The following is a 17,064-nucleotide window of genomic DNA, read 5'->3' on the forward strand; positions in this document are numbered from 1 at the left end:
GGGATCAGTTTTATGCTATTTTTAAATAACCGATAGACTTCAGTTTATGTCACAACCATAACCGTCATAAACCATAATTTGCATCTTCAACCATGAAGCATCTCTTCTGATCCAAACATCTTTTTTAAACATGATCAATGATTTTGCTGTCACTTTTGATCAGACGAGTGAATAAAGGTGTGAATTACTTTAAAACAGTAGTGCAATAAAGAAAATGAGATCATTTTGCATTTAATATATTTTATATATGTCATGCACATTTACATACGTTTCTGTGAATCAAAAACAAATATAAAAAAATACATTAGTAACATTAAGAATTTTTTTTTTGTATTATTATTATTATTATTTATGTTTTATTCATTGGTTATTCTCTGAAAACTTTACATATTATCCTGACTATTTTTTAAATTAAACAATTTATGATTAAATATAACAAATAATGTCACAATGCAAATGAAAAGTAGTGTAAAATATGAATGTAACAACTCTAAATATTATCAAAAAAAGTCTAATCTGTCTGTGTTCTGCTCTCCAGGTGTCACGCTGCCCTCTCTGAGCTCAGCCGTCTACTTCTTTGTGTTTTTGGGGCTGTGCACGTGGTGGTCGCTCTGCAAGACCTTCGACAAGCTGCTCTTCAGCTGTCTGTGTGTCCTCATGGCCATCTTCAGTGCTGGTCATCTCATCATACTTTATTCCAACCAGTTCCAGTTCCTGCAGGAGGCCATCAGCCTCAACGACAGCTACACCAGGTCAGAGCTTCTTCTTATTTATTTTTTTTGCAACTGTTTCTTCATGAGATTCCAGACAGACTGGACGATGATCAGATCAGCTCTCTGTGTCATCAAATTAGATAACATTAAACCTTTTTTGTTTTGAAAATTGTATAAGCAAATAACTTGCTCCATATTAATTATTTATAAATCGGTGGACTCTGAAATAATGTTTGTACAACAGTGCCAGTAATGCTCATATAATATGTCATATCTTTAATTTCATCATATGCATATTAATCTGCATCTGCTGTGTGCTTTAAATATTGAATAAGAAGGAGAATACCCATCATGCCTTGAAGCGAAACACGGCCTTATTTCTTGCGTCAAAGGCCGGTCCAAAAGTCATACGAATATAGCATCATTGATGCATTTCAGCCAAATGTCATGTATATGCCAAAGGAATGACTCATTCGTTGTTTTATAATCATTTAAGCAACAAATTAACTAAGCATTGGATTCACAAGACCTGTGCATGCCCATCTTACTGTACATACAGTGGACAAAATGACAAAAGTGAGACTACTGAAAGGTGACCAACATCGTTCAGGTGTTTCTTTTACTCTTAAGTATCTTGATTCTTAAATCCTGAGATCAGTCTTTTAGTCTGTGCTTCTTTCAGATGGGCAAATAAAGCTTCTCTAAACATGTTTTTCTTTATCACGAAATCCAAACAATAAATGGCACTCTTTAATGTAGTGCGAGATCACTGTATCTTTTGAACTGTGTAGTTCAAGCAGCATGCGAACCGATGATCTCTTCCTCTTTACTACTAGTTATAGCACGAATAAACATGAATGAACATCAGTATATTGACAGATACAGTTCATTTGACTTAAATGTGTTTACTTAAAACATTAATAAAATACTAAAATGTTACTTTTACCTCAAGAAAGTTGTCCAATGTTCATAGTTTGTTAGTGAGCTCGAGAAAAAACACACTAGTGAGGAGCTTATATTATATTTTTTAATGAAAAAAAAACTTTTTTATTGAGTGTGTTTATTATATATAATAAATAGTAGTTAAATATAAGTATCAAATTAATATAAGTCGGTAATTGTAATATTAAATTGAAGGATTAGTCCCTCATTTTTACCCACTGTGATGTTACTGTCTTCAGCTTTGTTCCCTCTTGTGAGGATGAAGAGATGTGTAGCGACACAAAAATAATATAAAATAAATAAATAAAAAACACACAAATGTCATTTTTCAACAAAAAAAAAAAAACATGGTTTGTACTGTAATAAAAATAATACTGTCTTTTTTAAAGGCGGTACAACAAATGTAGTTAATGATTTGAATGAAAATAATGTCAAATTTTTTTAAATGAACAATGGAAAAGCTTAAAATGTATATGTATATAATTTTTCACTAAACTTGTCACAATGCACAATGCTATCCTGGCTAATTTGGCCATGCTGTTTAATTATGCCGGCTTTTTAGAGTTGGTCTCAAGCCTGTGATGCCTTGAATGACTGCAACAAACAGAGCAGTGCTGTGTATTTCAGCACTATTGTCCTTCACCTCTCATTTCCAGCTGTATTCTCAGATCTGCTCAGGCTTAAGCTGTGTATGATCTGCAGGTGCTGATGGACTGATTCGGCACCTGTTCCTGCTCCGTCTCTCATGTCCTTGATGCTCTTCATGGCCATCGATTCCACCGACTGCGTTTGCTTCGGCTGTGAGAGGCCATTAGGTCTATGGTCTATGTTTAGCAGAGCAGCCTTGTTTGAACTTTATTGTGGCCTCTTCTTTTGTCAGCAAACATGTTTTGTTATGCTGTCTTATCTTTAGGTCCTTTGAAAAGTCATATGAGAATTATTGGAGTTTCAGTCTTTTTCTACTTCCAATTTCATGTTTAATTATGTTACTTATTATTTCTTTGCATGATTTAGTTTTAATAAAAATATTTTAGTATGCACATTTAAGATATTACATCATTATTAATTATTATTTACTGGGTTTTTACAGCAGAGAGAAGGCCTGATGTGTTTCTAATGTATTTCTCTGGGTGATTTCAAATCAATTCAATGTTTAAAGCCACTTTTGAGGTTTGCATTTCATTGTGTTTGCGGTTGTGATCTCAAGGTTAATTAAGTCGACTGAAACTCAAGTTAGAAGTGCATTGTGGTCCGATAAACTCATTAAACGCAAACACCCTGTTAACACTTACTTACACTGCAAAAGGCGCTGTTTGTCTTGTTTTCCGGTACGATTAACTACAATCTTAAGTCAAGATATATTTATTTGAGACACAAAATTACAAGATATCAAGGCTTTTTTTAAAGGTTTATCAAAATTAATTGACTTGCCTGAAATAAGAAAAAATATCTGACAATGGGTAAGAAAGATAATCTTTGTTTTCTTAAGTCTTTTTATTTTCCCAAATAATTGTATCATTCATTCATACATTCTTGATTTAATGTGTCTTATTCTAATATAAAAATATTTAAATATTTGTACCGGAAAACCATTTTACAGTTGTTGTTTTTTTTGTGTTTTTTTTGTTTTCGTTTACAGTGTATCAATTTGTTTACTCCCTTCCCTTGTATTCATGAATAGAAATAGACCATAAACTCTCTCTTTTGTGTTATTCTTTATCAGTTTTTCTTTGTGAAAGCAGGTTTGAACAGTAGAAATATCAGTTGTGTTTTTTGTGAAAGCAGTTTTGGCGTGAACAGCAGAAACAGCCGTTGTTGTGTAGTTAATGGTGATCCGGTTAGAAAAGACTGTGTCCTAATTGTAGTTGATGAAAGACTCGTCGCCTTGAACTGCACGACTGTTGAGTAGCAGTGTTGACAGCCAGTGTTTTCCCTTCACTTCCTGTTTTTCTCTTAGCATGGGCTGTGGTCATGTGATCATTTCTGTCCCAGTCACAGCTAGAGTGAAAAGCAGAATAAAAATAATAACATTAAAGTAAAATGACCTGGTTTACTTTTCCTCCACAGTGTGTTTGGCATCTCCTCCATCGTTCGAACCGACTGTTCCTCAACCTGGAAGCTTGCTGTCAACAGTGGTCTGAGCTGGCACCATTTTGTCAATCCCATCATGCTCTTGGTCCTGTACTACACACTGGCCACCTTGATCCGTCTGTGGCTGCAAGATCCCATGATCATGGTGAGCCTAATGTCACTTCAAGTGAAGAATGTACTAATATTTTAAAATTTAATTATTTATTATTTGAATTTACACACTGCCAAAAATAATTGTTTTAATGATATTTTTAGTTAAGCAAATCCAAATATCATTTAAATTTTTTACTTTAAATTATGTTTGTCATTTTTATGTTTTTAAGCTTCACAAAATTTGATGTATGGATACAAAAAAATTACAGTGACAAAAACATTTATTTTTAAAATAAAATTATATTATTGTGTTTATTTAATGTCAAGCTTGTCTCAATTTAATGCACTTTTCATGCACTTTAATACAAAGAAATTGATCAGAATATATTAAGAGATTTTACAAAAGGCAAACAAAATATTCAGGACTGAGAGAAAAGCCTATTGATCAATTAACTATTAGTTTCAAGAAGACATTTTTTGTTAATTTTGGTTAAAATAAAGAAACATGCTATATTTCTTAATAAATAAATAAATCTAAATATTCCTTAATAAATATGAGTCAAGTGTGTGTATAATATGCTTTGCTTATATGAAGAAGATTATTATTATTAATCTAAAACTAAAATAATTTTTGTTAATTTAAATAAAATAAATGTTACCTACATACAACAAAATTATAAAATAATTCCCCGGGAACACATGATAGGTAGAAATAGTCTGAATGCACTGTAAGTCGCTTTGGATAAAAGCGTCTCCTAAATGCAGAAATTTAATTTAATAAAATAAAAATGAATAAACTATGTATATTAGGGGTGTAACGGTGCGCAAAAATCACATTTCGGTATGTACCTTGGTTTTAAAGTCACGGCTCGGTTCATTTTCGGTACAGTAAGGGAAAGAAATGCAAAAATTTAACTGCAGGTTGTTCATTACTATAAACTTTATTAAACAATTTGTTTACACTTTTTTAAAATACTTTTTAATAAAATATATATACAATTTAAAAAAATAAGATATAAAATACTGCTGCAAAGTTTCTTCACTAAATAAAATACTCTCAGTCTCAAACCAATATCATATAATAAAATATAATGAAAAATATAAATAAATAACAATTATTTAAGTGCAGCATTACCAATCCCAGCTTGTAGGCCTGCTCATATTTAAAAATATATATATAACTTTTCCAAAGTGTAAAGTGCAGCATCAACAGTTTCAGTTTTTAGACCTGCTCAGATTTCGTTATTGCGTTGGAATTAAGAGCAAAGGTCTGTTTAAATGTTTACATTTTTTCCTAGTTGTAGTGATGTTCACACTCGCGTTATGCCTTTTGAAAACCTTAGGCCGGTGACACACTGGCATATTTCACCTGTCAAACATAGTCTATTTTGCCGTCAATACTGTTGACGGTGTCCTTTATCAGTAGGCTTTATATTTATGCTCAACATGAAGTATAGATATTGTTGTCGTGAAGACAAGATCCTGGTCTGTCGGCGGTCTCCCTCTATGTCACCTACAGTAGCAGCAGCGCCGCGTCAGGCACGATTCTGGCGTGTAAAGACACAGAAAACGCGAAGCAGCTGTCACGCAACTGACACGCAGCAGAAACGCCACGCTCACGCCACGCAGCCAGTGTGTCACCGGCCTTAGAATCAGCTGCAGGGCGGGATTTGCGCAGAACGCGGAGACTTCTGCCACTTAATATGTTCGTTTGGAAACACGAAAATGTACCTTTGTTCCGCACACAAAATATTGCATTCGGTCATTCGGTACACACGTGCACCGTACCGAAAGCCCTGTAACGAAACGGTCCGGTACGAATACACATACCGTTACACCCCTAATATATAATTTATTTAAAACTAATTAATTATTATAATAACACATAAGAAACTTCATTTAAGAAACTTTATTTAAGAAAAAAATCATGTATATATAATAGTATTTCAGTCGTACTAAAATAACACTGATGTGAAGATGTATAATGTTGGTTTGATATCTGTCACCTTTTTCCTCATCTGTCCACATGCTGTTGTGACTTTAGAGCGGTCAATAAACTCTGTCCTTCAAAACCTCACATGCATGAGCTTATTGATTCACATGCCTCTAGGTTTGATCACAGCATGATTTTCTTGTCGCTGTAAATCTAAGTGATGAGAATAACTGGTTGCGTGACTTCACATAAAGATCGATGATGAATCATAAATGCTGTTACGCCTTCATCTGATAAAATAATGATTAGTTCAGTGTTGTTGTTTTCATCTTATGACTCCATTAAGCGAGTTTATCAACTTCAGCGTTTTCATTCATAAGCTGCTCCAGTGATACATGTTTTAATTCCATCCACGCTACTCGCTGAATATGTTTCTGTGTTTATTGATCTTTCTCCAGCAAGACAGTGAGGAAGAGGAGATAAATGAGGGAAATGAGACCGCGGGAAACAGCTTCGTTCACTCGTTGATGGGGAAGCGGCTGCTCTGGTGGAAAGCGCATCAGAAAACCGAGGAAAGAAATGTGAGGAAACAGAGCATTTTTAAATCTTAAATTAAGTGAACGAACTCCATCGCACACCTGTAAGTAATAGGTGCGTAGAAAAATAAGACCAGGTAGGTCGTTTCAACATATAAGGAACTCCCGCACACTATCTTAACTTGCAAAATAAATTAAAATTTGATGGACTGTGCGGGAGTTCCTTATATGTTGAAATCTTAAATTAAGGAAATGTCTCAACAGGTTAACTCTTAACTCTTAATTTAAATATCTAATTTTAAAGGGTGCAATATAAGTCTGAATTCAGCATGGATGTAACTTAGTTATACAAAAGCATCCAAAATACACTTTTAAGTGTTTATTTTATTGCACTTTATATCTATTTGTGTCTGTAGATTTGAATTACAATACATATTTTCAAAGGCCATTTTATTGAAGTTATTATCTCCACTTTAGTAGCACTTACATGTGCTTAATGTTACAGTTGTATGTTACCTATCTATATTTTGAAGTTTTTTTCTGAGGAATTTGTTTATATATTATTTAAACTCATATTAAAATGATGTATCGTTTTTTTATATAGCACTGATTTATATAATGTTTTAATAAAAAAAAAAACAATTTCTTTCTGTTGACAGTAATTTTTTATTTGAGTGATAAAACGTTTTTAGAAAATAATCTTAACATTGGATAAAGCCAGATTCTAAATTATTGTTTCATTTTGCTGACATATTAGAGTTAAATGTTTTTAGAGAAGTGATTTTGGATATTTCTTTTAATCGCTCCATAAATCATAAAAAATGTTGGTCAAAAAAAAAAAAGTAAAATGTTATATAAATCAGTGTGAATAATATATGAACAAACCCCTCAGTAAAAAACCTTCAGAATATAGAGAGGAACAAAACTTATAAGTTTGATGTATAAGTGCAGCTGAAGTGGAGAAAAAAATGAACAGCCTTTAAATATACACATTTTCAACCATGTTTTTTAAGAATACAATTTTATATAAATCAGTACGAATGATATATCAATGAAACCCTTCAATACAAATATTAAGAATATAGAGAGGAATAAAAATGTTTAGTTTGGTGTATGTAAGTGCTGCTGAAGTGGAGATAAAAACTTGCAGTCTTTAAACATATGCATTTTCACCATGCTTGTAGGAATGATATGTTATATAAATCAGTGTGAATGATATTTGAACAAACCCCTCAGTAAAAATATTCAGAATATATAGAGGAATAAAACTGTCAAGTTTGATGCATGTTAAGTGCAGCTGAAGTGGAGAAACAAACTCACAGCCTTATGCATTTACACCATGCTTTTAGAAATAAAATGTTATATAAATCAGTGTGAATGGTTTATGAACAAACCCCTCAGTATAAATATTTAGAATATAGAGTGGAATAAAACTGTTAAATTTAGACTATGCAAGTGCAGCTGAAGTGGAGAAAAAATGAACAGCCTTTAAATGTACACATTTTCAACCATGTTTTCTTAAGTATAAAATGTTATATAAATCAGTACAAATAAAATATGCACAAACCCATCAATAAAGATATTCAGAATATAGATAGGATTATAACTGTAAAATTAAGTGCATGTAAATGTTGATGAAGTGGAGATAAAACAAATTTTGAGAAAATATGGCCTGTTACCCTTGTGTGTCAATTAAAAAAAGTTACACATCAGTTCATCATTTTATAGCAAAATGGCCCTTGGATTAAAAAAAATTGCATTTTTTATGAGTTTCAAGGAGGACATTTATGTCCATAAGGTCCAAAGAGGAACTTTTTTTGTAACTAGTATAAAATAGATTTATTAAACGATTGTGAAATACTAGAATTCCAATAGAAATACATGCCTGTGCCAAAATTTATGCAATTGGCATCAACACAGACAAAATGATAAAAAAAGTCGCACAAGGATTAAAGATAAGTATTAAAATTAAATTCTACAAACGCAAATGGATGAAGTGTAATAATATAAAAACGTAAAAGTGTTTTGTGGGTGTTTTTATTCCACTAGTCTGTAACAACACGATATGAAATGCCAAATATCACAAAATTGATTCATGCATAATTATTATTTATTTTGGCTGTAGCGTCTTGTCTTTAAAACAGCATCAAGAGTGTCCATGTTCTCTTCAACTTAAGCGTCAGCATTAAAGGTTCTTTAGCTCGCCTCGTTCTGAGTGCTGGTCTTTATCTGTGAATAGTGCCGCTGTACTTTGCTCTGCTCAGCGCTGATGTCAGAGAACAGCATAATGTTATCGACCCTCCTGTGCTCATCAATACATTCACCTTGCCCCGTCTGCTGTCTTTCTCTCTTTCTCTCTCTTTAGCTAATCTCCACTCAGGACGGGTACAGCACCTCGGAGGTTTGCTATCACTGTGGTTTTGCCAAGTCTTCTATAACTCTGTGTCTGCAAGTTTTAACTGTAGACAAATAAAGTGTGATTGTTTTGAGCTTTTAGCAGCTTGTGTCTGTGTGTACACTGCTCTTGATGTGGCATGATTCAGTGGCTTTGGGGTGAAACACGATCTCTCTGGGTGAATCTCCAAAACCGTTAAATGAAAAAAAAAAGAAAAGAAAGCCTCCCCGCCCCTCCAAATTTTCATGACTAGTTGTTTTGTAAATCTCATTAAATTAAATTTCCCTGTTCTAAATTTTTTTTTATATATAAATAAATAAATATATATATATATATATATATATATATATATATATATGTGTATATATATATATATATATATATATATAAAATTTTTATAATAGCATTACATTGATATTAATTGCATATTAATTAATTATTGCAATAAAATATACTATCTTTAATTTTTTGTTAATTATTCTATTTATTTATATTTGCATTCTGCCAAGATGAATTTGTAGCGAAAAGTTGTGGTTGATTGATATATCACAACTCAATATGAATATATTGCTTATTTGTTTCTTTTTTGGACATTTTCTTTTTGGTTTTGTGAGATTCACCCGTTTTGACAAGCAATTAACAAGATTTTTACACATTTTAACTGTGACACCACGTGTGGGTTAAATCTAGACTTACTGTATGACTATGTCATTATAGTATAAAAACTATTTTAATAATAATAATTATAAAAAACATCTTGCATGCTGTATTTGAATTGCTTTTAGACTGATATTATTTATTTTCTGAACACATAACATGACCTGTCATTCTTTTGTGTGTGTTTTGCTATAAAGGTAGCGGTGATAAACTCAAACGGGACGTCATTTGATTATGTCTCCGCTGTGCCCATTGACAACGGACCGGTCAGTCTGGACATTTACTCAACTCCTCAGTACAAAGTGGACCAGCCTGTTGAATTCGAAGGTGAAAAATAATAAATACACATCCATTAATATCTTTGAACTGAAACACTTAATAAAACAATTAAACTGCGAACTGTATATTCTACCTTGGGTTATCATAAAAATAGAACCATAAAAATGAACTAAATTAAATTATTTAAAAAATATTATTCATAATATTATTAATAAGAAATATATAGACATATTAAAAAAAAATGCCAGAAATATAAATGGCAGAAATGTACAACCAAATGACTAAACCTTAAATAATTATGTAAATGATAACTGAAATGAAAACTAATTCAAACTGTTAATAAAAAACTATAATAGTATCTCAATAATAATAAAATAAGAGGTTCTATCAGTGCTATTCGAGTCTACGGAAATATGTTTAACAACAATTAGATAAGAAGTAGATAATAAAAGCCAGATTATAAACAAAGTGCAATAAACTGTTCTGTTCTTCAGTTACCATCTAGTTTATTTGATACCAAGGCTGGACAAAAAAATACTAACACAAACACAAAAAAACCTGTTGAAAACTGGGGCAAATGCAGTGACAGTGTCTTCCTCAAAAGTGTTCATTGCACTATAACCTTATTTTCTTTTTAAACTAAGACTAACTTAATAAAAATCTCACCTCTGTCTGTGGCTGAGACTAGTTCCCAGTTAACTAATATCTGATCTTTCACTGAGATTTTTCTTAAAGGGGTCATATAATACCCATTTTCCACAAGTTGATATGATTCTTTAGGGTCTTAATGAAAAGTCTGTAACATAGTTTGTTTAAAATTTCTCATTGTTAGTGTAAAAAAACACCTTTTTTACCCAGACAAAAACAGCTCTTTTCAAAACAGGCTGTTTTGTGGGATTTTCCTTTAATGCTAATGAGCTCTGCTGACTCCGCCCCTTTCTTCTGATCTGCTCTCTGATAGACTGTTTACTTTAGCCACATTCATAGTGAAACTTTGCTAATTAGCACGTTATTAGGAAAGGCGATTTTCAATGATTCATTTAAATACATTATACTCACTGCTGTAGGCTGGATCATAAAGGATTCGCGCAAACATAAATGCATTTAAGGAGATCAAGGGCGCATTTCTTTCATTTCTCCAAACGTAAATTAATCCTCTGCGATTTCAGTAACTCAGATGTCGGGAGTAAATGACTAATGCTATGTTCATTATTACATCCAACAACAAAACACCTCAATCACTTAGGAGTCATGCTCGTCTGCATCTCGGACTGATGACTGTCACTCAGGGTGGGTCTGAGTTCAGACACAAGTCCAGTCTGTGCTGAAACGCTGCTGTCAATCAAACAATCGTAGGAGGGGCATCCGACCGTGTGACGTCACATGGTCAGACGGCTCGATTTGAGAAAGGGGAAAACATTTAAAGAGATTACAGAAAAACCGCTTGGTAGATTTTTATCATTATAGGGTGGTTGTGTACACACACTGCCAACACACATTTCAGTTCAAACAACTTGTAAGAGTGCATGTAGCATTATATGACCCCTTTAAGTGAACAAATAGAAATGATTATTGTTTTAATGCTCCACACAGAGAAGATGGATGAAAACACGAATGAGATCTTGGACTCACAGCTGGAGGAGGAAGAGGAGAAGACAGATGCAGAAGAGGTAGAGGAAGAAGAAGAGGAAGAGCAGGGTGGACCACCAGGAGCTCTCGTGAAAGTGTTCAAGTTCATTATGAAGCAGAGCTACATCTGTGCTCTTATTGCTATGATGGTGAGAAGGTCAAAGTTCAAAGGAGGTTAAAGGGATAGTTCACACAAAAATGTATATTTACTTTTAATTTACTCACCCTCAGGCTATCCAAGATGTAGGAGATGTTTTATTTCTTCAGTATTTTTAGCAGAAAGCGTTCTCCTTGGTGGTTCATAAAATGTAAGTAAGCAGCTACTGGTTTTTTAGACAAAAAATGCATTGTATGGAAGGATTTTCCGGACTATTTTCAAATGGAATTGCAAATTGTATTTTCATTTGCATTTTTTCAAAATGTGGACGCATAAATTGTGACATAATCCAAATGCAACTGCAAATCTTGCATTACCATTTGCATTTTCGCTTTCGCGAATGCACAGTGAGTGGCAAATGTCAAATGAAAAAGCCAAGTCCATTTGCAAATGCAATTCTCATGTCTTACGAGATATGAGCCTGTCATATTTAAATAGCACATTTGCCTTTTCACTCTCTCTGCACTGTGCATGTAAACTACCAAAACACAAATGGAATCTCAATTCCTTTTGCATTTGAATATCCGACGTCTACATGGAAACCTGTCAATCAAGTGACAGGGGTGGGGCCATTTTATTGGGCGTGTTTGCATTTGCATTGGGACTTTGTTCAGTCCTGCTCTGTTCACACTGAAAATAACTGTACTGTGTGTGAACGTAACTGTATTAAGGACTCAGATTCTGCTGCCGTGTGAATGAGGCCTTTACTGTCCAAAAGAACCAGTTTGCTGAAAATAATCTTCCCCGTTTGCCTGAGGCTCTTGATTATACACATAATAATGCTGTAAACACTGTTCAGTTTCTTGCACAGACTGATCATTTCACTTCATAAGACTTCAGTATATCGTCAGGAGCCACTTGTATTCTTTTTGTGTTCTTTGATATGTTTTTTTTTTAAACGGTAGCCACTGAGTTACATTTTATGAATTACCAAGTAACAGATTTTTAGCTAATGCAAGACAAAAATCATCTACATCTTAGATGGCCTGAGGGTAAGTAAATTAACAGCAGGTTTAAATTTGTAACTATTCTTTTGAAGTTCAACATTAGATTTTGAGTAGGAAGAGATGAAGAAACAGGAAACATAAAAATATGAACCATGTCATCTCCTCATCCATCTTTCTTCATTTCTCAGGCGTGGAGTATAACGTACGTGAGCTGGCTGACGTTTGTCTTTCTGCTGTGGTCCTGTACTCTGTGGATGGTGCGTGACCGGAGGAAATACGCCATGATGACCTCGCCGTTCATGGTGGCCTATGGGAACCTCCTGTTGGTCCTTCAGTATATCTGGTGTTTTGAGCGCTTGAGACCAGTGCCAGGTTTCTTTCTGAAGATGGAGGTGCCCTTCACTGAACTGAGCACCAAGGTAACCATTATACAATGAACTGCATGATTTTACAGAAGATTATTTATTTTCACTTTAATCAGGCCTCAACAATGGATACAGTTTCTGCTGTATATATCTTTAAGACATGTATTTAATATGTATATAAAATGATTTTCATGAGTATATTTTGTTTTAGTGTAGATAAAAACAAATACAAATGCACTTTTATTTTTAGTGCCATTTAAAATAACTATTTTCTAAACTAATAAAAGTGCTTAGTCATCAAATATGATTGCTGCTAAATTATTAATAATGCTGGTTATTATTATCAATAGCAAAGTTTTTGAAATGGAAATTTCTAACATTTACTAACTTTTCTAACATTATATGTGTCTTTTCTGTTAATTTGATCAATTTTGATCTGTTCTTGCTAAATTATTTATTATTTATCAAATAATAAGAAGTTAATAACGTGGTGTATATTAGATGCATAATTGTCTGATTTTGTAAAATTGTGTACAGTAAATTAATATATATATATATATATATATATATTACCTATAAAGCAACAGAAGAACTGCTGTGCATCTCCTAACAAAATACAACAGTTGTTTGACTTGAAGCATATTCTACAGATAATTTATTAAGTTTTTTATACTATATAACTTTAACTATAATGCAACCCCATGACAGTTAGAAATGTATAAAAACCCTTATTGTTTATACATTTCAGTCCATTCAACCCTAAATCAGTTTTTTTATTGAAACCCAAAATTAGGTTTGTACAGAGCATTTTATTACCGTGTTTTTGGCCTTGTGACTGTTTGTAGGTTCTGTGTCAGCTGAGTTTCTGGCTTCTGCTCAGACAAACTTTGATGGAGAGACAACAGAAGATGGAAGAGGAAGCAGCTCTTTGTGACGTCCAAATAGATGAGCAGAAAAAAGGTTGTGTCCTATTTGTAACATACAGATTCAACACTTTAATAGTCATGGCAGAAAATCTCTCCTAGTTGTTATATATTCGTAAAGAAATAACTTTCCATGTGGGTTGCAGAGGAAGAAAAAGAGCAAGAGGAAGAGGAGGGGGACGAGAATGACCTGATGCATGTGATTGGGAAACTAGTGATGGCTCTGCTGGTGAAATACTGGATCTATGTTTGTGGAGGAATGTTCTTCTTCGTCAGCTTCGAAGGAAAGATGGTCATGTACAAGATCATCTACATGATGATGTTTCTGTCCTGCGTGGCTCTTTATCAGGTGCTGCACTGCTGTCTAACCATAGAAAGCCTAGAAAGCTTGTTAGGATGTTGACACTACATAAAATAAAAGATATATTTTTTATGCAAAATAAAAAACTATATGTATTCATAGAACTTACAATAAAATTTGTAAAATAGGCTTAATTTTATTCATATACTGTAGTTCGCCCAGAAATGTATGTGTGTAATCTTTAAAAAAAAAAATTTTTATAATGTATTATCTTTATTTTATTTTATTTTATTTTTTGCATCAAACGAAGCCTATTTTATATAAAACAAAATAATAATAATAAAAAAGAATATATATATATATATATATATATATATATATATATATATATATATATATATATATATATATATATATTTATAATTTTATAAATAGAATTTATGTAAATATAATTGATAATTATTATTTTATTGCATTTTTGCATAAAGGTTTTATTGTAAATTGCATTTATCATTTGTTTAAATATAATGCATATGTATAAATATCTATGAGATATATACCCCAAAATGTTATGATAAAATGGATTAGAACTTAAATTTTTGGATGCACTTTTCTTTTAAAGGAATTTGACAGAGTTTTTCTGTTTTTTCTCCTCAGGTGCATTATGAATGGTGGCGCAGGATCCTGAAGTACTTCTGGATGTCTGTGGTGATGTACACCATGCTAGTGCTCATCCTAATCTACACCTGTCAGTTTGATAACGCCATCGCTACCTGGACCAGAATGACGGGCATAAGAGAAGAAGGGTGAGTTTCGAACACCCTTAGATGTGTTTGATCAGTTGAAACCATACCATGCAGATCCCGGTCAGCTGAATTGTGGTGCATTAAACTGTGTATATGACTAATTTGAGGTACAGTGTACTAGATTCTGCCCAAAATGAAAGTCAGATTAATGCAGTAATGGTTCTCTTTTTCTCTCTCAGACTGAAAGCCATGGGTCTGGAGAAGTACATCCTCTCTGATCTGTTCACCCGTATCTTCATCCCCACGTCCTTCCTTCTGGTCTGCATCCTGCACCTGCATTACTTCCATGACCGCTTCCTGCAGCTCACCGATCTCAAAGCCGTCATCAGCAAAGAGCAGAGCACCATTTACAGGTGAGAGACAGGAACAGGAAGTGGAGATAAACGAGTCACATCTGATGTCTAAACACAAATGCATCCCTGTGACCACATGTCAAATCAACCATTTTCTTATTGAAATAATCACTTTATCATTTCTAATGATTATTATTATCATTGTTGTCATTGTAATGAATAATAAAATGCAATAATCAGCTCAGAATTACTGCTCACAATTATCATTAAAACATTATATAATAAGTCATTATTATTGATGCATAAAATTATTATTATTAAAACATAATATTTTATAAAATAATTTTGATAATTGTGTTATGTTACATTGCAATAGCAACATCATAATGTAGTACTACTGTTCTCCTACTGAAGGAGTTTGTGTCATCCTCATGCCTTGTTTCCTCATTTCTCTTCATTCATGATCGTTTTCTCTCTATTGAATCTGCAGCAGTGTCCTTCTTGTTGTATCTGTTAAATGCTGCCAGTCATCAGTCTTATTGATGCAAATCCATTTCTGATTTTAACCAATCATGTGCTCCCGTCTTTCCCCTGGCGTGCCTCACCTCTCAGCTATACTAAAGTCAGTGGTCGTATCTATCTGATCGTGGATAGGTGGGTGACTGCTTGTCTTTCTCTGGCATCCATGGAAATAACAGCCAATGTTCACCTTTTCCCTGAATTCCCACAATCCCTCTTTCTTCTCACCACTGTACACTCTTTTCTCTCTTAATGATAGCTCTTTTTTTTACGGTTCGTTAGATTCCTGAATAGAACCAAAAATGTATGATGTCTCTGTCACTGATTTTTCCTGTCTAGAACTTCAACGTTTTATCAAAGTCAACATGAAACCGCATTCAAAACCATTTTATTTCCGTGTAGCATTCAATGAGGATGAAAAAATCCTTTTATTAACGGTTTATTTTATTCGTCGTTAACTGATTGGAACGTCAGATGATTACCCGCACGTCAAATTGCTATTACAGTATTGCTGTATTTCTATTACATTTAACGGGTGCTAAAAGACTGCGTTAATAGTTTGTAATATTTTAGAAAGGCTACTTTTCCTTCAACAGCAGATTAGCTGTTTGTTAATTGGTGTCAGTAATAGTAGCTGAATTAAAAATTAATGATGAATCCAAACGTAGTGTTTATATGATCACTTAAAATTGTGTTTATATCTCACAAGCTTCATGTGCAATGTGCACACTGCACCAATATTCACAGTTTCCCACTGTTTGCACATGAAATCATCCTTATGCTCCTTTTTTATGTTTCAAAGAACTGATGAAATATTTATCTATTTTGGGTGCTATGACTATGAGATGAAGAGCACATGAATCTTTATTTATCAAGCAGTAAAATTGCCCATTCCCATAGCCAAAAACAAGCTCTGTCTTTGGATGAGAGTATCTGCTCCACTTCACAGACAGTTAGAGGAAGGAGAATGACAATCATTTATGACACTTTGTTCTACAGATTTAAAAACTCGTTTCACACGTCATCGTTTCTGTGTCATTGCATGTGCGCAGTACTTTCCAGTTTTGGTTTTCAGCTGAACAAGTGTTTACATGTCCTCTTGATCGGATTAAAAAAGCTCTACACCCCCCCTTTTGAATTTTCATTCGGATCGAGCTCAGTCGGATCGATTAAAGTGTTTACATGAAGTCTTTTCTCTCCGATCGAGCCATCAGTCCGATTACTATCAGATTATTTGGTTGCACGTTAACTAGCTAGTGTAGTGTTATTCAAATACTGTTATATCATTAATAAATAAAAGACTGACAATTACCATAAAATAATCAAAACAGATTCACAGGAAATAAAAATAGTTATAAAAGCAAAGAATACAAATAATAGAATATTTACGTAACATGTATAAAAGCATTTAAGAATAAACTTCACTAAACTTTATTTGTTTTTGATATCTTTATTTAGCTTTAATGTATTCTCTGTTTCTGTATT

At 33.2% G+C, this 17,064-nt stretch overlaps 1 protein-coding gene across 1 annotated transcript in view; it reads left to right on the forward strand.

Moving 5' to 3' along the window:
• LOC132096943 (piezo-type mechanosensitive ion channel component 2-like) overlaps positions 1 to 17,064 on the forward strand; it is a 79,396-nt gene that overhangs the window by 25,704 nt on the left and 36,628 nt on the right. Inside the window, exons 7-17 of the mRNA XM_059502628.1 lie at positions 539 to 752; positions 3,723 to 3,891; positions 6,231 to 6,353; positions 8,674 to 8,709; positions 9,558 to 9,687; positions 11,233 to 11,417; positions 12,561 to 12,791; positions 13,583 to 13,697; positions 13,807 to 14,009; positions 14,619 to 14,767; positions 14,947 to 15,120. Of these exons, the coding sequence (XP_059358611.1) occupies positions 539 to 752; positions 3,723 to 3,891; positions 6,231 to 6,353; positions 8,674 to 8,709; positions 9,558 to 9,687; positions 11,233 to 11,417; positions 12,561 to 12,791; positions 13,583 to 13,697; positions 13,807 to 14,009; positions 14,619 to 14,767; positions 14,947 to 15,120 (1,729 nt within the window). The remainder of the gene's footprint in view (positions 1 to 538; positions 753 to 3,722; positions 3,892 to 6,230; positions 6,354 to 8,673; positions 8,710 to 9,557; positions 9,688 to 11,232; positions 11,418 to 12,560; positions 12,792 to 13,582; positions 13,698 to 13,806; positions 14,010 to 14,618; positions 14,768 to 14,946; positions 15,121 to 17,064) is intronic.

This window comes from Carassius carassius, chromosome 20 (genome assembly GCF_963082965.1).
Source record: "Carassius carassius chromosome 20, fCarCar2.1, whole genome shotgun sequence".
Taxonomy (NCBI): Eukaryota; Metazoa; Chordata; class Actinopteri; order Cypriniformes; family Cyprinidae; genus Carassius; species Carassius carassius.